This window comes from Pleurodeles waltl, chromosome 1_1 (assembly GCF_031143425.1).
Source record: "Pleurodeles waltl isolate 20211129_DDA chromosome 1_1, aPleWal1.hap1.20221129, whole genome shotgun sequence".
In the NCBI taxonomy this organism is placed as follows: domain Eukaryota; kingdom Metazoa; phylum Chordata; class Amphibia; order Caudata; family Salamandridae; genus Pleurodeles; species Pleurodeles waltl.
In genome coordinates, this window is record NC_090436.1 from 997,163,373 (window position 1) to 997,186,427 (window position 23,055).

Genomic DNA, 23,055 nt, shown 5'->3' on the forward strand with positions numbered 1-23,055 from the left:
CCTGACTGGAAAAACTTACACAGTCACCAACGCTGACAATCAGAGAAAAGTACATCCCATGGCAATGGTTACTTTAGAATGGGGAGGGGTCAATGGCCTGAAACAGGTGGTGGTCTCCTCAAATATCCCAGTGGACTGTCTGCTTGGAAATGACCTGGAGTCCTCAGCATGGGCTGAGGTAGAACTAAAAACCCATGCAGCAATGCTGGGTATCCCTGAACTGGTGTGTGTGAAAACAAGAGCACAGTGCAAGGCACAGGGTGAACAAGTAGAGCTGGAGTCTGGAAGAATGGCCCAGCCTACCAAGAGAACAGGAAAGTCAGTTGGGAAACCAACTACAACACAGCAAAAGAAAGGGAACCTCTCTTCTCAGGAAGAAGTTCTGCCCTCTGAGGGAACTGAGCCTTTGGAGCTTGAACCTTATCAGGTTGAGCTCTTAGGCCCAGGGGGACCCTCAAGGGAGGAGCTGTGTAAGGGACAAGAAACCTGTCCCTCTCTTGAAGGCCTTAGGCAGCAAGCTGCTGAAGAGTCCAAAGGCAAGAAAAATGGAACGCATAGGGTCTATTGGGAAGATGGACTCCTGTACACTGAGGCCAGAGACCCCAAACCTGGTGCCACTAGGAGAGTGGTAGTGCCTCAGCTGTTCAGGAAGTTCATCCTAACATTGGCCCATGACATTCCCCTTGCTGGACATTTGGGACAAACAAAGACGTGGGAGAGGTTAGTCAACCACTTCTACTGGCCCAATATGTCCAACATGGTTAAGGAGTTTTGCCTCTCCTGCCCCACCTGTCAAGCCAGTGGTAAGACAGGTGGACATCCAAAGGCCCCCCTCATTCCACTTCCAGTGGTGGGGGTTCCCTTTGAAAGAGTGGGTGTGGACATAGTTGGTCCACTAGAACCTCCCACAGCCTCAGGAAATATGTATATCCTGGTAGTAGTGGATCATGCTACCAGGTATCCTGAAGCTATTCCCCTTAGGTCGACTACTGCCCCTGCAGTAGCCAAGGCCCTCATTGGTATCTTTACCAGAGTGGGTTTCCCTAAGGAGGTGGTGTCTGACAGAGGTACCAACTTCATGTCAGCATACCTAAAGCACATGTGGAATGAGTGTGGAGTGACTTATAAATTCACTACACCTTACCATCCACAAACTAATGGCTTGGTTGAGAGATTCAACAAGACATTAAAAGGCATGATCATGGGGCTCCCAGAAAAGCTCAAAAGGAGATGGGATGTCCTCTTGCCATGTCTGCTTTTCGCTTACAGAGAGGTGCCACAGAAGGGAGTAGGATTCTCACCCTTTGAACTTCTGTTTGGTCATCCTGTAAGGGGACCACTTGCCCTTGTTAAAGAAGGCTGGGAGAGACCTCTCCATGAGCCTAAACAGGACATAGTGGACTATGTACTTGGCCTTCGCTCTAGAATGGCAGAGTACATGGAAAAGGCAACCAAAAACCTTGAGGCCAGCCAACAGCTCCAGATGTTTTGGTATGACCAAAAGGCTGCACTGGTTGAGTTCCAACCAGGGCAGAAAGTCTGGGTTCTGGAGCCTGTGGCTCCCAGGGCACTCCAGGACAAATGGAGTGGCCCTTACCCAGTACTAGAAAGGAAGAGTCAGGTCACCTACTTGGTGGACCTGGGCACAAGCAGGAGCCCCAAGAGGGTGATCCATGTGAACCGCCTTAAGCTCTTCCATGACAGGGCTGATGTGAATCTGTTGATGGTAACAGATGAGGATCAGGAGGCAGAGAGTGAACCTCTCCCTGATCTTCTGTCATCAGACCCAAAAGATGGCACAGTAGATGGAGTGATCTACTCAGACACCCTCTCTGGCCAACAGCAAGCTGATTGTAGGAGAGTCCTACAACAGTTTCCTGAACTCTTCTCCTTAACCCCTGGTCAGACACACCTGTGTACCCATGATGTGGACACAGGAGACAGCATGCCTGTCAAGAACAAGATCTTCAGACAATCTGACCATGTTAAGGAAAGCATCAAGGTGGAAGTCCACAAGATGCTGGAATTGGGAGTAATTGAGCGCTCTGACAGCCCCTGGGCTAGCCCAGTGGTCTTAGTCCCCAAACCTCACACCAAAGATGGAAAGAAAGAGATGAGGTTTTGTGTGGACTACAGAGGACTCAATTCTGTCACCAAGACAGATGCTCATCCAATTCCAAGAGCTGATGAGCTCATAGATAAATTAGGTGCTGCCAAATTCTTAAGTACCTTTGACTTGACAGCAGGGTACTGGCAAATAAAAATGGCACCTGGAGCAAAAGAGAAAACAGCATTCTCCACACCTGATGGGCATTATCAGTTTACTGTTATGCCCTTTGGTTTAAAGAATGCCCCTGCCACCTTCCAAAGGTTGGTGAATCAAGTCCTTGCTGGCTTGGAGTCCTTTAGCACAGCTTATCTTGATGATATTGCTGTCTTTAGCTCCACCTGGCAGGATCACCTGGTCCACCTGAAGAAGGTTTTGAAGGCTCTGCAATCTGCAGGCCTCTCTATCAAGGCATCCAAATGCCAGATAGGGCAGGGAACTGTGGTTTACTTGGGACACCTTGTAGGTGGAGGCCAAGTTCAGCCACTCCAACCCAAGATCCAGACTATTCTGGACTGGGTAGCTCCAAAAACCCAGACTCAAGTCAGGGCATTCCTTGGCTTGACTGGGTATTACAGGAGGTTTGTGAAGGGATATGGATCCATTGTGACAGCCCTCACTGAACTCACCTCCAAGAAAATGCCCAAGAAAGTGAACTGGACTGTGGAATGCCAACAGGCCTTTGACACCCTGAAACAGGCAATGTGCTCAGCACCAGTTCTCAAAGCTCCAGATTATTCTAAGCAGTTCATTGTGCAAACTGATGCCTCTGAACATGGGATAGGGGCAGTTTTGTCCCAAACAAATGATGATGGCCTTGACCAGCCTGTTGCTTTCATTAGCAGGAGGTTACTCCCCAGGGAGCAGCGTTGGAGTGCCATTGAGAGGGAGGCCTTTGCTGTGGTTTGGTCCCTGAAGAAGCTGAGACCATACCTCTTTGGGACTCACTTCCTAGTTCAAACTGACCACAGACCTCTCAAATGGCTGATGCAAATGAAAGGTGAAAATCCTAAACTGTTGAGGTGGTCCATCTCCCTACAGGGAATGGACTTTATAGTGGAACACAGACCTGGGACTGCCCATGCCAATGCAGATGGCCTTTCCAGGTTCTTCCACTTAGAAAATGAAGACTCTCTTGGGAAAGGTTAGTCTCATCCTCTTTCGTTTGGGGGGGGGGTGTGTAAGGAAATGCCTCCTTGGCATGGTTGCCCCCTGACTTTTTGCCTTTGCTGATGCTATGTTTACAATTGAAAGTGTGCTGAGGCCTGCTAACCAGGCCCCAGCACCAGTGTTCTTTCCCTAACCTGTACTTTTGTATCCACAATTGGCAGACCCTGGCATCCAGATAAGTCCCTTGTAACTGGTACTTCTAGTACCAAGGGCCCTGATGCCAAGGAAGGTCTCTAAGGGCTGCAGCATGTCTTATGCCACCCTGGAGACCTCTCACTCAGCACAGACACACTGCTTGCCAGCTTGTGTGTGCTAGTGAGGACAAAACGAGTAAGTCGACATGGCACTCCCCTCAGGGTGCCATGCCAGCCTCTCACTGCCTATGCAGTATAGGTAAGACACCCCTCTAGCAGGCCTTACAGCCCTAAGGCAGGGTGCACTATACCATAGGTGAGGGTACCAGTGCATGAGCATGGTACCCCTACAGTGTCTAAACAAAACCTTAGACATTGTAAGTGCAGGGTAGCCATAAGAGTATATGGTCTGGGAGTTTGTCAAACACGAACTCCACAGCACCATAATGGCTACACTGAAAACTGGGAAGTTTGGTATCAAACTTCTCAGCACAATAAATGCACACTGATGCCAGTGTACATTTTATTGTCAAATACACCCCAGAGGGCACCTTAGAGGTGCCCCCTGAAACTTAACCGACTATCTGTGTAGGCTGACTAGTTTTAGCAGCCTGCCACAAACCGAGACATGTTGCTGGCCCCATGGGGAGAGTGCCTTTGTCACTCTGAGGCCAGTAACAAAGCCTGCACTGGGTGGAGATGCTAACACCTCCCCCAGGCAGGAATTGTCACACCTGGCGGTGAGCCTCAAAGGCTCACCTCCTTTGTGCCAACCCAGCAGGACACTCCAGCTAGTGGAGTTGCCCGCCCCCTCCGGCCAGGCCCCACTTTTGGCGGCAAGGCCGGAGAAAATAATGAGAAAAACAAGGAGGAGTCACTGGCCAGTCAGGACAGCCCCTAAGGTGTCCTGAGCTGAAGTGACTCTAACTTTTAGAAATCCTCCATCTTGCAGATGGAGGATTCCCCCAATAGGGTTAGGATTTTGACCCCCTCCCCTTGGGAGGAGGCACAAAGAGGGTGTACCCACCCTCAGGGCTAGTAGCCATTGGCTACTAACCCCCCAGACCTAAACACGCCCTTAAATTTAGTATTTAAGGGCTACCCTGAACCCTAGAAAATTAGATTCCTGCAACTACAAGAAGAAGGACTGCCCAGCTGAAAACCCCTGCAGCGGAAGACCAGAAGACGACAACTGCCTTGGCTCCAGAAACTCACCGGCCTGTCTCCTGCCTTCCAAAGATCCTGCTCCAGCGACGCCTTCCAAAGGGACCAGCGACCTCGACATCCTCTGAGGACTGCCCCTGCTTCGAAAAGACAAGAAACTCCCGAGGACAGCGGACCTGCTCCAAGAAAAGCTGCAACTTTGTTTCCAGCAGCTTTAAAGAACCCTGCAAGCTCCCCGCAAGAAGCGTGAGACTTGCAACACTGCACCCGGCGACCCCGACTCGGCTGGTGGAGATCCGACACCTCAGGAGGGACCCCAGGACTACTCTGATACTGTGAGTACCAAAACCTGTCCCCCCTGAGCCCCCACAGCGCCGCCTGCAGAGGGAATCCCGAGGCTTCCCCTGACCGCGACTCTTTGAACCTAAAGTCCCGACGCCTGGGAGAGACCCTGCACCCGCAGCCCCCAGGACCTGAAGGACCGGACTTTCACTGGAGAAGTGACCCCCAGGAGTCCCTCTCCCTTGTCCAAGTGGAGGTTTCCCCGAGGAATCCCCCCCTTGCCTGCCTGCAGCGCTGAAGAGATCCCGAGATCTCTCATAGACTAACATTGCGAACCCGACGCTTGTTTCTACACTGCACCCGGCCGCCCCCGCGCCGCTGAGGGTGAAATTTCTGTGTGGGCTTGTGTCCCCCCCGGTGCCCTACAAAACCCCCCTGGTCTGCCCTCCGAAGACGCGGGTACTTACCTGCAAGCAGACCGGAACCGGGGCACCCCCTTCTCTCCATTCTAGCCTATGCGTTTTGGGCACCACCTTGAACTCTGCACCTGACCGGCCCTGAGCTGCTGGTGTGGTGACTTTGGGGTTGCTCTGAACCCCCAACGGTGGGCTACCTTGGACCAAGAACTAAGCCCTGTAAGTGTCTTACTTACCTGGTTAACCTAACAAATACTTACCTCCCCTAGGAACTGTGAAAATTGCACTGTGTCCACTTTTAAAACAGCTATTTGTGCTTAACTTGAAAAGTATACATGCAATTTTGATGATTTGAAGTTCCTAAAGTACTTACCTGCAATACCTTTCGAATGAGATATTACATGTAGAATTTGAACCTGTGGTTCTTAAAATAAACTGAGAAAAGATATTTTTCTATACAAAAACCTATTGGCTGGATTTGTCTCTGAGTGTGTGTACCTCATTTATTGTCTATGTGTATGTACAACAAATGCTTAACACTACTCCTTGGATAAGCCTACTGCTCGACCACACTACCACAAAATAGAGCATTAGTATTATCTCTTTTTGCCACTATCTTACCTCTAAGGGGAACCCTTGGACTCTGTGCATACTATTCCTTACTTTGAAATAGTGCATACAGAGCCAACTTCCTACAGTCACAGTATTTGGCTTTGTCAGGGCTAAGGATAATGTCTGCACCCTTATTCGGATTTGAGGACGGTGAAGCCACTGTTGGTCTTGGAGCGCTGCAGAAGGACGTTAATTGCAACATCTCCACGGGTTGCAGTTGCACAGAGGAACAGTCGTAGTTCATGATGCGGTTGAGGCCTAAAGTAAAACCCTCAATGAAACAAAGGTGTACAGCCTACCCATGAATTTTTAAGTTCACAGGATTGTGTAGGAAGATTTAGGGCCTCATTATGACCTTGGCGGCCGGCGGTAAGCTGTACGGTAACACCGCCAACAGGCTGGCGGTGTTCAGCCAGCTAATATGACAGTTGCGCAATAGCCTCGGCCATACCGCCGGACCCTCCACTATTCCGCCAGGCTTTTGCCTGGCGGTCATAATCCCCAGGGCAGCGGTGCAAGCACCGCTGTCCTGGGGATTATGAGTCCCCGACCGCCAGCCTGGCTACGGCGGTAAACACCGCCATGGAAAGGCTGGCGGTAAGGGGGACTTGGGGTGCCCCTGGGGGCCCCTGCCCTGCCCATGCACGTGGCATGGGCAGTGCAGGGGCCCCCAGGCATGGCCCGTCGCGCATTTCAATGCGCGACAGGTGCTACTGCACCCGCTGCACATCAGCATTGCCGCCGGCTCTATTACGAGCCGGCAGCAATGGTGATGTGACTTTTCCACTGGGCCAGCGGATGGTAACACTGTTACCGTCCGCTGGCCCAGCGGAAAAGTCATAATAGGGAGCCAGAAATACCGCCAGCACTGACGGTATTCTGGCTCCCGCAGCCTTGGCGGTCTTTTCAAAAGACCGCTGAGGTTATAATGAGGGCCTTAGTGTTGTTCCTAAGAGCCCACCCACCAGGATCCCTGGTAAACAATTAAAAGGGGTGCCAAGGTCACAGGGTGTAAGAGCCAGCACCAGCACATTTCATTTCCCGAGACAAACATGGACTGTGAATCATTTTATCCTTTTGGCACCATAAATAGGATTCTTCAGGGCTTCTTGCCACAGCATGTTTTGAGCAAGGGGGATGCAGGTATACTTCCCCATCTAATCGTTAGTTCATGCCAACCACCTCTCTGATGGCTTTAAATGTCTTCAGACACAATGAGCGCAACCAGGGACACAAGTCAGAGTCACAGGGAGGTCTACACAGATATGAGCAACGCCTGACATGTTCTTGGTGCAAGTTGACAATTAATTTCTTCAGTGGTCAGTCTGGTATTTCTGACACCTCCTTCTGTATGGATGCCTGCAGTACCACTCTTTCAGGAGACCTGGCAGATTTATTTATCGAGGCAGACCAACACCTGTACCTGGTAGATAGTTTTGTATTTCTTCAGAGGATGTCTCCTTACCTCTGGGAAGCCCCCTGCAGTGTGTAGACTACATATGTCATTGAGAAGTCATTGAACACTGACTGCCAGTCTCAGTCAATCTTATACTCCTTTCTTAGATATGGTTTGTTTATTCTACATGTGCCATTCTGGAACCTGTGTGAGGTAGTTCTTTCACTTTGTGTAGCTCCCTTCTTTAAGAACAGACCCACGTTTTGTTTTCAAATGGTGGTAGGTAGCAGGAGGTGACAATGGGATTCACGGCTGGGAGTCACCCAAAACAAGTGCACAAAGAGGAGAGAAGTGTTCACTGCTGACACCTTTTAGAAAATCAATTCTGGGGAACAAAGGGGAAAATCCCTGACAAAGGATAACCCAGCACCGAGACGAGACCTCTGCCCATACTCCTCACACCCACTATAAAATACATTGAGAGTGCTTCAGGAAGGACCGAACGGCAGGACACAGAAAAAGGTCCCATCTGTACTTCTAAAGAGAGTCTTATTTCCATCAAGCCACACTTTAGAGTCTGTCACCACACAAAAACATTAGGGATGCTTGCAGTACACAATGCTACTTTGTCAGACTATGTCTATTCACCTTCCTGCACAGTATGCTTGTACTGCTAAGATGGAGTTCTTTGACTAACAGTCATACACAGCACACACTCCACTGGCTCATACAACCATCTGTCTACGCCACATATATGCTCTCTCCTACCATACAGGATGGAGCAAGGAACCTAAACACATATGGTTTATGCAGAGCTTGAAAGGGCCAAGTCTGATAGTCCATTCACACACAGAAGAGAACAGGGTAAAAGGTTTACTCTGCAACTGTGATTATAAATACATGCTGCCACTACTTATAAAACTTACGCCAATCGACAAAGGAATAGTAGGCCCTCTTGATAAAGAAGACATGCATTATGCGTCCCATAGACCATAGAGGCCCACTCTGGTTCTCATACAACAATTAAGAAAAGTGGTCTTCTTGCTTGCTCTGATGATGGTCATGGGCACTAAGGTCAGAAATAAATTACTGTAGCATTTTAGAGTTTTAATATTTAAATGTAGATTTAAAAAATGTTTTAAAAAAAGTTAATTTTACGTTTTGCTATATGAATTCATCAAGATGACTTTATTAAATACATTTTCTACAAATACACATGAACGCATGTTCAAAGATTAACAGAATACATTGTCTATTTTTTCAGTTTGAAACTTTATTACTGCTAATGCAAACTGTATTTTCCTCTTATTCAGGGCAGTAGATCTGTGGGCAATTGGCTGTCTGGTGACAGAAATGCTTACTGGGGAGCCCTTGTTCCCTGGCGACTCAGACATCGATCAATTATATCATATTATGAAGTGTTTAGGTAAGAACATTCTTTATGTGATATCTGCTTTCCACTTAAGAACAAAGTGCATTATTAGTGACAAAACATGAATGTCCTGTGTATCAGTGGGTTATTTACTGCAGCTGGTAAATACTGACTGTTGCAAAATGGCCCTCTCTAAAGGGTCACCCCAAATGTTTTGCCTTCCTCCTCCTAATTTTCTGACCTCATTTTTGTTTGCTTTAGTACTCTGGACACTTTACCACTGCTAACCAGTGCTAAAGTGCATGAGCTCTCTCCCTAAGACATGGTAACATTGGCTCATACCCAGTTGGCATATTTAATTTACTTGTACGTCCCTGGTAAAGTGCACTACAGGTGCCCAGGGCCTGCAAATTAATTGCTCCTAGTGGGTCTGCAGCATTGGTTGTGCCATCCACATAAGTAGCCCCTTAACCACATCTAAGGCCTGCCATTGCAAGACCTGTGTGTGCAGTTTCACTGCCACTTTGGCTTGGCACTTAAAACTACTTGCTAAGCCGTAAGCTCACCTTTTTCTACATATAACCCTTAGGGAAGGGTGCTACGTAAGTAAAAGGCAGGACAGGTACTTATGTGTTTTACATGTCCTGTTAGTGAAAAACTCACATATTTGCTGTCCATTACTGTGAAGTCTGCTCCTCTCATAGACTAGCATTAGAACTGCCCTCATATACCTTTAAGTGGTAGATTCTGATCTGGAGTAGTCCTGTCCTGTTTAGTATGTATGGCCAGAACGGTAATAGAAAATCCTGCATACTGGTGAAGTTGGATTTAATATTACTATTTTACGAATGCCACTTTTAGAAAGTGGGCATTTCTATGCACTTACTACCATCTGTGCCTTATAGCCTGTCTCCAATCCACATCTGGTCTGATCTTGTTGACAGCTCCCTTTGTGTATTCCACCAAGACAGCCATAAACATAGGACACTCAGTCACATCTGCATTCATCTGCATACTGAATGGGTCTCCCTGGGCAGGAATGGTGGAGGGGTTAGCTCTTACATGTCTAAAGCCAGTGGCCTGCCCTCACACTAAGGACTGATAACCCCCCACAGGGATCCTGGCAGACAGTACTGGGCTGAAAGGGGCTGAAAGGGGAAATTGTGAACCTCAAAACCACTCTTTGAAGTTTCAAAAACATTTTGGGGAATATAAACTGGGTCTCTGACCCCCCCAAATCAGACACTTCTGGACCTACACCTGGACTCTGTCAGAGAGACTGTCTGGCTGCCCAAATGACTCATCTGGACTGCTTTGCTGAAGGAATGCTTTCCTGCTTGTTGCTGTGCTGCCTCGTGCTCCTGACTCTGCTGGAAGGACTCCGCCTTCCTCCTAAAGTGCTCTCCAAGGGCTTGGATTGAGCTTGCCTCCTGTTTTCGAAGTCTCAGGGCCAACAAAGACTTCACCCCTTCAGGAAATCCTTGTGCATCAGAAATTCATTGTAACTCCTGTGGAAATCTGCTGAGCACCTGCTTTGCAGCTGGAAAATCGCCGCACCGCCTACCGGAACGAAGCAGTGCTGGACTTGCAACTGGAAATCTGACACAGCGCCTGCCTCGTGGCTGAAAAATCACTGCAGCGTCTACTGGATTGACACAGCACCTGCTCCTTTCTACCAGCACGTCCAGGATTTTCAACACATTGCCCCTGGGCGCCAAAATATCCCCATATCGCAGTGAGGAACCAAGGCTGCGCTGCTGCTAATCGACGCATCACCTTGAAGCGTGGAAAGAAAACACGCATCGTCTGTGCCGCGCCAGGAAATCTGACGCAGCGCCTTTTTTTCAACGCATTTCCTCCTCTGCAGTTCCCATGCATAGTTATTTTTTATGTATCCTGGGTACTGTGTGTTACAAATATACAACAACTGATTTTTAAGGATTGAGACTTTTTTAAACCTTTAAAAAGTGATATCTCGGCTTGTTCTCATTGGATTTATGTTGTTTTGATCTTATTTTGTGCAGATAAATATAATCTATTTTTCTGAACCTGTGTGGTGTATTTTTGTGGTGTTTTCACTGTGTCACTTTATGAGTTATTGCACAAATACTTTACACATTGCCTTCTAAGTTAAGTCTGACTACTCAGTGCCAAGCTACCCGAGGGTGGGCACAGGATAATTTGGATGGTGTTGTGACTTACCCTGGTAAGGATTGTGGTCCCTACTTGGACATGGGTGTATACCTTTGCCAACCAGAGACCCAATTTCTAACAATGACATAGCAGAGTTTGCTAATTATCCTGTTCTGAGTTTTCCCCAGAAAAGATTAACATGCATAATTTGGTGCTTTCCTTACAAAAGGAGTTGACATTTACCTAAGTAAAACTGCAGGGGTGTTGGAATGACTAAGTTTGAAATTCCGATATGTGTGGTTACACAATGTAATTTGACTGCCCTCTTGTGAGGAGGCTTTAATGTGTGTGTCCCATTGTCACAAAATTTGGATAGGTACTCATAAAGGGCTCTATTGTTGGTCACCTTACAGATTCACAAAGGCATTGCCTCAGGGGTTTGACCACCCTGCAATGGAGGGACCGATGTGGCCTAGTATACGCCCATTTTCACAAGGAATAGGAATAATTTGAAAAAAATATACCCTTAAAACAGTGATTCCTCTCCCTTCTAATACTGAAAATATTTGATTCTACGTATAAAGTGGCAGGTTGCCTGATATGTTTATTTTTTGCCAAACCTGACATTAAAGTTAAAGAGCAGCTGGTTCCCAAGGACCATGTCACACGTCTTACCTGTCTTCACCAGCAGTACCAGGTTAGTGAGAGGCACTGAAATATATGTGCCCTGCATAAATTCCTAGCGAAAATGAACACCTTTCACATCTTAACAGAGGGCCTGTTTCAGAAAGTTTTTGTGGACCTAAGTGTGACTATATGCCCAAAAAACAATTAGAAAACAAAATTCCACATCTTGAGTCACAGAATGTGGACTGTTGAACTTTTGATTCACAAAATATACTAATGATGCTGTGGATTTTCCAGTGTCACACATTTTCTTTTAGGGGAAAGAGACCGTGCCGGAACTCAGCCATTTGGGGGTATTCATAAAACCTCTGCAGACAGCTTCTTACCCTGAAACAGTTATAGCACTACTACTGTTAAGAAGCAGAAGTAACTTTCCAAGGTAGGAAAGAGAAGGAATCGCACATATATTTCATGTGGTTGGTGGGTAAGGTGTTTTATCATTAAATCACACATTCATTCCTCTTTTAGTCATGTACATTTTCCAGCTGGTATGGACTTGGGAAGGAGAAACACTTCTGGGAAGAAGGAGTACTGACTGTCATGATTTTCCTGGGGTACTCTTAGGCTTCTTTGTGAATCCTTGAAAATTCGCACTATTATTCTCAAAGAAAGAGGAAGTCTAGTGGTAAAACTGTATTGCTCCGCTGGTAAAGGTAGGATGCAAAACGCCCTCTAGTTGCACCATAATGAGTGGCAATTGATGAACCTTCAGATTAGTGAGATCTCATGGGGTGTCTAGAAAACTGCATCTCATGAACTTGGAAAGTGGTGGAGAATAATTATTCTCCCTAAATTTCACTGAACGAATGAATTGCCAAAACAGGCAAAACTGAGAATTTCAGAATTTTTTAAGGGACTCTTTTCTCAGAAACCTTTGTAAAAATAGAACCAGCTTACGTATTTTACAGCACACATTTCACATTAATTGGATAAGGTGTCATATGCTCTAAAGGGGGCTCATGAAGTATTTTTGTTGTGTGCCAAGCAATCCAGACTCTCCTGAGTGGTGCTGAGGGAGAAATCACTTTGAGAAAACACTCAAAAGTGGTAAATATAGCTCATTTTGTCAGTAAACTTTCTAGAGAAATTGACTTAAAACAGAAATATTACAAGAATTTAAATTCTAGGCATGAAATTTTATATCACCTATAATTTAAAAAATGCAAATAGCATCTTTTTCACTTCTGGTTTCAACCTCCTTTCATAGTTACACCCTGTCCCTTGCATGTAGATACTCATTGTTATGCTCTGTCCAATAATTCACTTAAGAGGGGTAGGGTGAAAAATGAAAAATGTAAAGTTACACTAATCTTAAAAACTCAGGCTTTGGCAGTAGACAAAGAGGATACTGATCCTGTCCCGTGCTCACTGTGCCACTGGATTCAAGCTAGCCTGGCTGATGAAGGGTGATACCTTGAAACCGGCCCCAGGATGCTTGTTTCCAGTCCAGGGAGGACCTGGGCTGGCAGTTTGGCTGGACTGTTCCCATGAGGAACAGGGTCCAGACTGATTTGCATATGGCTGGGTCCAAACTGGGGTGGCATGGTGAGCAAAAGAACGATGGATTAAACCCACATCTGTGACTGGGGGTGAGTGTTTGCATTGTTCAGCACTCCGTCCATCATCCTTTTGTGTTGCTAAACTTACTCTAAGTGGGAAGGGTATGCCCAGACGTGGGTCCCGTGCTCACTGTGCCATGGGATTCAAGCTAGCCTGGCTGATGAAGGGTGATATCATGAAACTGGTCCCAGGATGCTTGTTTCTGGTGCAGGGAGGACCTGGTCTGGCAGTTTGGGCTGGGCTGGACTGTTCTCATGAGGAACAGGGTCAAGACTGATTTGCATATGTTTGGGTCCAAACTGGGGTGGTATGGTGAGCAAAGGAACGATGGATTAAACCCACATCTGTGACTGAGGGTGAGTGTTTGCATTGTTCAGCACTCTGTCAATCATCCTTTTGTGTTGCTAAAGTTGCCCTAAGTGGGAAGTGAATTGCCAGACGTGGGTCCCGGGCACACCGTGCCACTGGATTCAAGCTAGCCTGGCTGATGAAGGATGATACCCTGAAACCAGTCCCAGAATACTTGTTGCCAGTGCAGGGAGGACCTGGCCTGGCAGTTCGGTCGGGACTGTTCCCATGAGGAAAAGGGTCAAGACTGATTTGCATATGGCTGGGACCAAACTGGGGTGGTATGGTGAGCAAAAGAATGATGGATTAAACCCAGAGCTGTGACTGGGGGTGAGTGTTTGCACTGTCAAGCACTCCGTCCATCATCCTTTTGTGTTACTTTATTTATTCAGACATCAGATAGGTAATTTCAGTCTTACAATCTCAGGCCTCAGACAATAGCTGTGATAACCTAATAGAAGTTTTGGCATTAAATGCTGAACTGCCATGATATATCAGCCAAAGCTGCAAGTGACATCTTACACCACAGAGACAACATCAGCAATAAGCCCCAAACTCCACACAACTTACCACCCGAATATTATCTTTAAATATATCTTGACATTGCAGTAATTTTGTTTAGAAAGATATAGTTTCATTTTCTGAATATGTGCACATTTTACTACTAGATACTCAATTTTGTGTTGAATAAATAAACTTAAATCCCTCACGTGTGAGTTTGTCATTTTCGAAACAAACATTACCTATACCCCAAAACACCAAAGATTTTATTTTGGTAAATACAAGGTTGTCCCAACACACAATCAGTCATTTTCAACAATATGTCATGTATGGCTGAAGTTATGTCAAGAATGCTCATAATACGCCATGAAAGACTATTTTTATAGTGGAGTCAGAATTATGTCAAAATGTATCACCTGTGCCTTTGGTGGCGTGGTAAGATCTAAACTATGGGCCAAGTTGGTGACCCTAGGGATAGATAAGAGCCTAGTAGAGTTCTTGAGGGCCCTACATTATAACCTCTCTGCCACTGTCAGGTATAGACCGGATGGTGAATGCACTGCTTTTTTTGCCACAAGTCAAGGAGTGTGGCAGAGGTGCACCCTTGCTCCACTACTTTTTGTTTTGTATTTTAGTGGATTAGAGGAGGTACTGCTGGCCATTCCCATGATCAAAAACATCCCTATCCCTGTCCTTACTTATGCAGATGATGTAGTGTTACTTGATAGAACCCCTAAAACACTGAAGCTACTAATAGAAGCCTATATAGATTGTATGGCCTCCCTGAAGTTGTCTGTGAAACCCACCAAGAGCATTGTTATGGCTTGTGGATCAAGGAATGTCAAAATGCAGACCTTGATGATAGATTGCAACCCAATATCAATATCTTGGGCTTTATTTTGATTCACAGGGCTCCTGGCTGGCATGTGTATCCAGGGCTAGAATTTTTTTTCTTAATTGTATTGGGTTCATTTCTAACCCAGCCTCCTTTATTGACTAAAAAACTCATAGCCCCTTTTTTAGAAATTTATAGAAGGAAGTGCCTTTCGGTTTTAACCTAGGGCTAAGGCATTTGGGGCTACAAAAAGGCCTCTAGCCTCCAAATAGAGGAAAACAGTATGTAGAAGGATTTTAGGCCTCCCCCCAAGTAGACCAAGCTTCATTTTGCATGAAGAGCTTGGCTTGGAGAATGCTGAGGATTACATGAATTTTGTTCCATTGCTACTGTGGTGCTCCAGTTGGAGCAATCCTCAAGCCCTACTCAATAGGGATATCATTGAGGACTGTTTATCATGTGGCATATGTCTTCAAAGACCCACAATTCGGATAAAATATTAGTCCAAACTACACTTTTACTCGACCCTTTCTTGGAGCTTGTGACCTCCACTTGGACCCCATTTATCTTTTGTGTTCTCCCAGTCAATAAAACCTCAGCAATAATATATAGGTGCTACATATGTGCCATGTCTAAAAAATATATTGTACTTTAACTTTACTGGAAAGTGCAACAGTTGGGGATGGGGCAACTCATGCCTTAAGGTAACTACAACCTGTGCCCCCGCCATGCACAGTTTTCTCATCAATAATTTTACTCCAAATCTTGCAGTGATATTATTAATTGTTTCAAAGAAGGTGTAATTAGTGATGTAATATGTGGGATAATTAGCAGTGCATGGCAAGAGTGAGACGTATAGTTACCTTAGGGCACAAGGTTATAGTTACTAGAGATAATCATAACAATAACTGGTGAATTTATATGGTTTTGTATGTTTAAAATGTGAGCCTAACTATAACATCCCTGTAACCTTTGTGTTTATTCAAGTAAATTTCAGTATTTTTAATTCTATTTCCTAACTATAGTATCCCTGTTACCTTTCGTTTTTTAAGTGAATTTCTATGTTTTAACGTAATGTCATTTTAATAACTATATGTTAATCTAACCACCGCTGCGCATGTCCGGCCGCCAACCCCTATAACAACCCAATCTTGCGCCATGCATGGCACGGCGGGGGCTGGCCACCGGGCCTGATCTGTGGTCAGGTCCCGCGGCCAACCTCCTATAATCTCTCAACTCCGTGCAATGCACAGCCAGCCGTGAGCAACATGGGTTGCCGCAGGGCCTGTCTTGCGGCCAACTCCCTGTAACCACTCAACCCTACCACGCTGGCCCTGCAGCCTACACCACAGCACTTATGACGTACTTCTTTGTTCGGTGGAGATTTGATCATATTCCGGTTCATCAAGAACATGCCTCCAAAATCCGTGGTAAATGCGTTTCGGGGGTCCTATTAGTAAGCTGTCCATCTTCCTTGGAGAAGGGATAATACAACATCTCAGCTGCAGATAACAAGTAAGAACCCACACATCACAGTCACTACATGAGATATTGCGCTCAAAAAGTCAAGGATGCAAGCATCTCCTTCAATGTTAACTCAACTTTTTATGGTGGAAATGTAGATAAAACACACTTGCTTTGACTTGGCCATGCGCGCAAAGTTAGGAATGATTAGTACCTTACAGAAGTGGAGCTTTAACTTGGGCACTTGCTTTGTTTATATCTGTAAATGTTTCCCTTTGAGGTTTATTTTCTGTGAATTGAGTATTGTGTCACAATGAACCCTACCCTGCATATTTATGTAAGAAGAGGCTAGTGTTTTCAGCAGAATTTATATCCAACTGGAGCAGTTTCTACTGGCCAATTACTAAGGGCCAGATTTACCAGGAACTGGTGCAGCGTGGTGCTGCACCAAAATTGGCAGCGCCGTGCTGCATCAGTTTGGAAACACAGGGATCGCCGTATTTACAAAGATACGGTGTACCCCTCTGTTTCCCCTGGCACTGGCACTAAATTTAGCTGCCAGCGCCCCAAAGTGCAAGGGTGTCTGCGTTGAAGGGAATGATTGTTTATCTGATTGTTTATGTGTAGGAAGGTGTCCCCTCCTGCACATAATCAATCTACAATGTTTGTACAATTTGGCACTGCTATGTATGTGTGCTGCAAAAGGGACACCTTCTGGCACATAAGCAATCATTCATGGCGTTTTGCAGAATGCAGCACACATCGAAAAAGCAAAAACGAGGAGAAATAAAATAATTTCTTCTTATTGCCCCATGCTAACGCCACCCCTGGGGTGGCATTAGTTTTGGGCGCTGCCACATATTTACGAATTCTTGTAAATCTGGGGCAGTGTCAAATGCGATGGGTGTTGCGTGGAACACCCACAGCAACACCCCATTGCTCGCCCCTCTGCCACAGAAAACTGCTTCTGAAGGGCCCATATGTACAAGGCAGCGTTCAGCCGCAAAAAGTGGCTTAGCAGCACCTTGTAAATATGGCGCAGTGCTCAGCGCCACAAAAAGTGATGCTCCAGTCATGCTAGGGGCTTGCAAATATGCCCCTAAATGTTATCTCATTGGGTAAATGTATAGTGCATCTCCTACACTACAGCTGCCTAAAGGACACCAAGGTAAAGTCTCAAGTTAACTTCTGTGTCTTTAACTTTGCTAACGTGTTTGTTCATCGAGGGTCTCCGTCACATAACTTGATAAGGTGGAACTGCAGAGAAAACACAGTTGGATGATTTGTACTTTACAGAAGTAGGTGCTTCTTTGTTAATGGAAGGGACCGTGGGGGACTCTCAAGGCCCTAGGTCCCAGCTGGCTCCCCACCTCCTGCGGGAGCCAGCACTGCTCCCGTATGCAGGGAGCTGTTGTAAATGCAGCTTCCTGAGTGTAGGAGCAATAGTTTCATCTCTTTCCCTACCCGCATGTCTGCGGGCAGAGAAAGAGATGAAATCCCTGCTTCCAGCAAGTGGTAGCATTTTTTACTGCTCCCCCTTGCTGGAAGTGGAGTGTTTGCTTTTGCTTGGCCCTGGGGGCGGCATCCTCCAGGGCCCTATATGGTTCCAGGAGGGGAGCTGCGCAGCCCCCCTCCTTTTTTGTAAACATGTATTTTCCCCAGGGAGGTAGTGGTCTCCAGGGTCCATGGGGCTGCGCAGTCCCTCTCCACCCCAAAAAAAAAATTAAGAAGGCCAGGCCCGAGGGATGTAGTCCCTGGGACCGAATTCAGCAAGGGGGGAGGAGCGAATGCAGGCCTGTGGCCAACTACCACTGTGCGTAGCAAAGACAGTGTGTAGCATGTGTTCAGTGTGGGGTTAGGTGTTTAGAGGTCTTAGCCTTAGGGACTGGACACAGGCCAGGCCCTGTGGCCAATCCCCACTGTCCATGTCTAAAGGTCATGTGCAAGGCAGGGTTGGGTGGTAAAGGGGTTGGCTGCACACAGACCAGGCCCTGAGGACAACCCCTGCTGCGCACGTCCGAAGGCCTTGTGCTGCGCGGAGCTGGGTGGCTATAGGGGTTGGCTGCAGGCCCTGCAGACAACCCCTGCTGTGCACGGCTGAAGGTCGTGGGCAGTGTGGGGTTGGGTGGTTATAGAGATAGGCTGCAGGTCCTACAGTCAACCACCTCTGTGCATGGCCGAAAGCCGTGGGCAGTGCTGAGTTGGATGGTTATAGGGGTTGGCCGGAAGGGCCACAGGGTTCATTTGAGATGTCATCAGTGGTGTCACCAGTGATGTCATTGACCATGTCATGAGTGATGTAATATGTGAGGTCATAAGAAGTGCATTATAGGGGCACAAGGTATAGTTAGCTCAGGTTATTATAACTGCTCAATTTCTATGGTTTTGCACGTGTGAAATGTGAGCCTAACTATAACATCCCTATAACCTTTGTTTTTTTCAGTGAATTTCTATGGTTTTTTAATTCTATTTCCTAATTACAATGTCCCTATATATAAATATATGAATTAATTATATAGACACACCTGCAGTCCGAACCGCTGGATGGAATTACACCAAATCTGGTAGAAAGGTAGCTTTGGTCTGAAGATGAGTCTATTTTTGATTTGGTGTAAAGTCTTTCAGTAGTTTAGAAGAAATAAAAGGAAATCCACATTTGTATATCTATAGTTGCGATGAATTCGCAAATACTGCTGATCTCGTGCAGAGATCTATTGGCTGCCAACACTTCAGCCAGAAACGGTTGGCAGCCATTTTGAGACATGGCTTCAGCAGGGGGCAGGGTACTGTTATCCTAACCCCTAGCCTTGGTGCAGGGGGCCCCGGGAACCCCCAAGGCTAAAAAACATTTTTTTTAATTCATGGCAAAAATCACAGTCTCCTGTGATTGCTTTTCAATTGGCCCCTGGGTGAACCAGGTCCTGGAGGCATTCATAAAATATAGGAGGGGGACACAGGGGCCCCCCTCCTAGGGCTTATTAAAGCCCCGGGGACCACCACCTCCCTGGGGCAAGATAATTATAAGATGCCGGCAGGCCTTTCAGTCCTCCACAAACTATGGACTGCCACCTCCCTGGGGCAAATCCTTGTAAAAATATGCGGGAGGCCTCCGCGGTCCCCCACCCCAGAGACCACCACCTCCCCACAGCTCAAGTAACTTAATATAGGAGGTGTGTCACAGATCCCCTCCCCCTGGGACCACCACCTCCATGGGGCTAAATTCAAACAATGAAGGGTGCTTCTTGGCCCCCCTCATTAAGCAATAGATGGCCCTAGGTAACCACCTCCACCCCTCCCCCCATGCCAGCTCCTGCTACTTCCCCAGGTGCCCAGCCTTGGGAGATGACTGTGTGCTTTTGCTTGGTGGGGGCTGACAGCCAAGGAAACATAACTCCACTTTCAGCAAGCGGGAGCTGTCAAACAGCTCCTGCTTGCTGAAAGCAAAGTTTCCATCTCTTTCCCTGCCTGCATATATGCATGCAGGGAAAGAGATGAAAACTTTGCTCCCGCAAGCAAGAAGATGCTATTTAAAGCAGCTCCCTGCTTGCAGGGCAATGCCGGCTCCTGCAGGATGCTGGGAGCCAGCTAGGACCGTGGGGCCTTGAGGCTCCCCTGCGGTCCTGTCACTTTCTCTCTCTCTCTCTCTCTCTCTCTCTCTCTCTCTCTCTCTCTCTCTCTCTCTCTCTCTCTCTCTCTCTCTCTCTCTCTCTTCCATCCCTTAACGGGATGGAAGAGAGAGAGGGAAAGACATTGGTATTGCAATGGTCTCGCCATACCTAGAGATCAAAGCATCACACTAGCAAGATGTTTGGTTCGAGTGTTATGTTGTGATGCCCAATACAACAGAGTCACTTATGGCCTACTGGTAAAACTCTTGGACTGTCCCTCAGTAGGTGGAAGGTTCAAAACCTCCTATCTTATGGCAGCGTGTCTGTTTATTTACTAGTGTATTGAATGTTATAAATACCTCCTCATGGAACATTGGAGTCTTTTTCCCAGCAAAAGCTTCAGCTTGAATGTCATAGAGATGTCGGGACACTGTGTAGTAAGGAATCACCTGTGAGCTGGTGGTTAAGATCTCAGACCATCCCACAGAAGGTTAAGGGTTTCAGTCTAGGTGTGTCAGTTGTCATTTTTTCAGCTTCAAATTTTTTCCACTTCACAAATGTAAGTTACATACAGAAAAGTGATCTCACTTTTTTACTTGTCAAATAAATTTTTCTTCTATTTGTTAGAACATTTCTCACTGTATGAGGCATGGAGTTGGGTGGTTATAGGGTGTTGGCTGCAAGGCCTGGCTGCAGGCCAGGACCTGTGGCCAACCACCGCTGTGCACAGCCAAGGGCCATGTGTGGCACAGGTTGGGTCCTTATAGGGGGTTGGCCGCAGCCCAGGCCCTATGGCCAACCCCTGCTGTGCACGGCCGAAGTCAGTGCATAGTGCGCTGGTGGGTGGCTATAGGGTGTTGGCCGCAGGCCCTGTGGCCAAACCAGCAGCACACGGCTGAAAGTTGTGTATGGCATGGAGTTGGTGGTTATAGGGGGTTGGCCGCAAGTCCTGGGTTCAGGACAGGCTCTGCGGCCAACTCCCACCGTGCATGGATGAAGGATTAATGTATAGTAATTAAAATTATTATACCTTAAAAAACACAGAAATTGACTGAAAAAAACAATGGGTACAGGGACGTTATAGTTAGGAAATAGAATAAAAAAAAAACATAGAAATTCATTGAAAAAAACAAATGTTACAGGGACGTTATAGAAAGGCTCACACGTTGGTGGTGTCATTGGAGTACACTTTATGGATTATGTAATAAACTCTCCTGGAGTGCAACGAGTCAATTGTTTTGCAATTGTTTGTTATTGGAGATTGTAGAGGAATGGTCCTTTCCTCACGTAGGCACCCGTGAATTTACACGCTACAATGTGGACCGTTTGATGGATCATATATATATATTTATATATATATCAAAGTGACCTTTATCTTTTCAGTTAATATTATGTAAAATACACAACAATACATATATACACACACACACATATTTTTTTCACTGAAAAAGGTCAAAATTATGTTATAGTAGGTAGGTTTGGTAATGCAAGCTTAACTTACAGTAAACGAAATCTAAAAAAAAATCACTGAAAGAAACAGAGTTAAGTGACGTTATGATGACAAAACAAAATCTGAAAAACACTGAAATTTGCCAAATTGGCCTGGGGAGGGGGACCACGCGGTCCCTCTGTGGTAAATAATTTATTTTACCTTATCTTATTTCATAATTTTCTAGTAATAGGTAAATGAGGAAGGAGACAGAGTCCGGGACGTGGAGTATAATCAGGGTTTATTTCAATAACTCGAGTTAAGGGAGAGCTCCCTCACCAAGCGGGTTAGGGAGTGGTCTGCCCAACATTGCGCAGCTTGCAGCTTTTATACATTTCTTGCACAACACAAGCAAATGGCAGTATTCGGTAATTTTCCATCAAGCAAACTTTAAAAAGAGGAAAAAAACAAAACAGTCTATATGCGTCAGTGGAAATATGTGAAGCTGGAACACTCCGATGTGCGTCAGTGGAAATATGTGAAGCTAGCATGCAGACGGAGAAATGTCAGAAGCGTGGGGTAAAAATAGAGTACAAGGGAAAACAAGCGTGACTTTCTTCCAACCACAGGTTATTCTGTCGAAGCGAGCTTTTTCTTAGAAACGGAAGAATCGGCTTAACCACAGCTATGTGGGTGGCTAACATCCTGCCTAAGGCCTAAAGCACATCACACGTTGCAATTTATCTTCAGCTGCATTCTCCAAAATGTCAACACATTCTCAAAATGGATGCTTACTCTCAAAATGGATGTCCAGATGTCAAGGCACAGTAATTGCATGAGGGTGCGATATTTTATTTTTCCACATCCCCTCCTTGCACCAGAGTGCAATCACTGTCAGTACAGGCCATTGAGGTAGATCCTGGCATTTTCTTCCTCCTGAGTATGTCTTCTAGGAGTGCACAGGGTAATACACAATCCACAGAGCGGTGGACCACATTGTATGCAGAGACAACACCCCATAAGTACTGCGAATATTATCCCAACTATGGATAGTAACTTCCAGCCCCAGGAGGATACCAACCCCCAAAACCATCCTGACCAAGTCCAGGTGCCTGGTTCCTGGTGTAATCCTGATGCTATTTTGTGTAATTTGGAAATAGCTTTATAGACTGAAGGGGCGTTATCGGGAATGAAAATGCAACAGCTCGACCCGATAATTTTACAAGCCCCACCCTTCTCCGCTAGTATGACGTCGAGAACAAGACGATTCTGGAGCGCTACCATTCTGATAGCGGATTGTTCCTGAGTCAAGTTCCCCAAAGCGGCTATAGTCTGATTCACAACTGCCTCTACTGTTCGAGTAAGTCTACGTATAAGCTTACTGTTCTGCACTGGTCCGATGAAGAAGAAAAAACCTCTATTAAAATCAGTATATTGTTCCGCAGCAGTTTCAGTTTGATCTATTCCAGATGTATCTATATACCTCTTGTACCTCCCTGCACTAATTCGATGATCCTTGTGGTACGTTGAAGAGGCAAGGAAAACAGGTGGCAATAAGAAGGATATATAACATCTCCCCCCCCAGTTGTAGGGAAGACGGACATAGGCTGACTGGCCGCAAATGAAATAGGTATGTCTGGTGGTCTGAAATGAGGACCGACCATGATCCGTAAATTTCACAGTAAAATTGCATTCACTGTATCCTACAGAGATAGTGCCAGTCTTCTGGATGCACAGGTGTCCTTTTACTTTGAAAACGGATATAGTTATTGGCCCTCCCTCTCCTTGAGACCTGGGTCTTTTCAGCTTAAAAGTCAAGTCATCCTGTCGGTATTCT

The 23,055-nt window shown here is 46.3% G+C and overlaps 1 protein-coding gene across 1 annotated transcript in view; it reads left to right on the forward strand.

Moving 5' to 3' along the window:
* Positions 1-23,055, forward strand: part of CDKL2 (cyclin dependent kinase like 2) — a 305,603-nt gene that overhangs the window by 194,380 nt on the left and 88,168 nt on the right. The window contains exon 5 of the mRNA XM_069230289.1: positions 8,595-8,707. Within this exon, the coding sequence (XP_069086390.1) occupies positions 8,595-8,707 (113 nt within the window). The remainder of the gene's footprint in view (positions 1-8,594; positions 8,708-23,055) is intronic.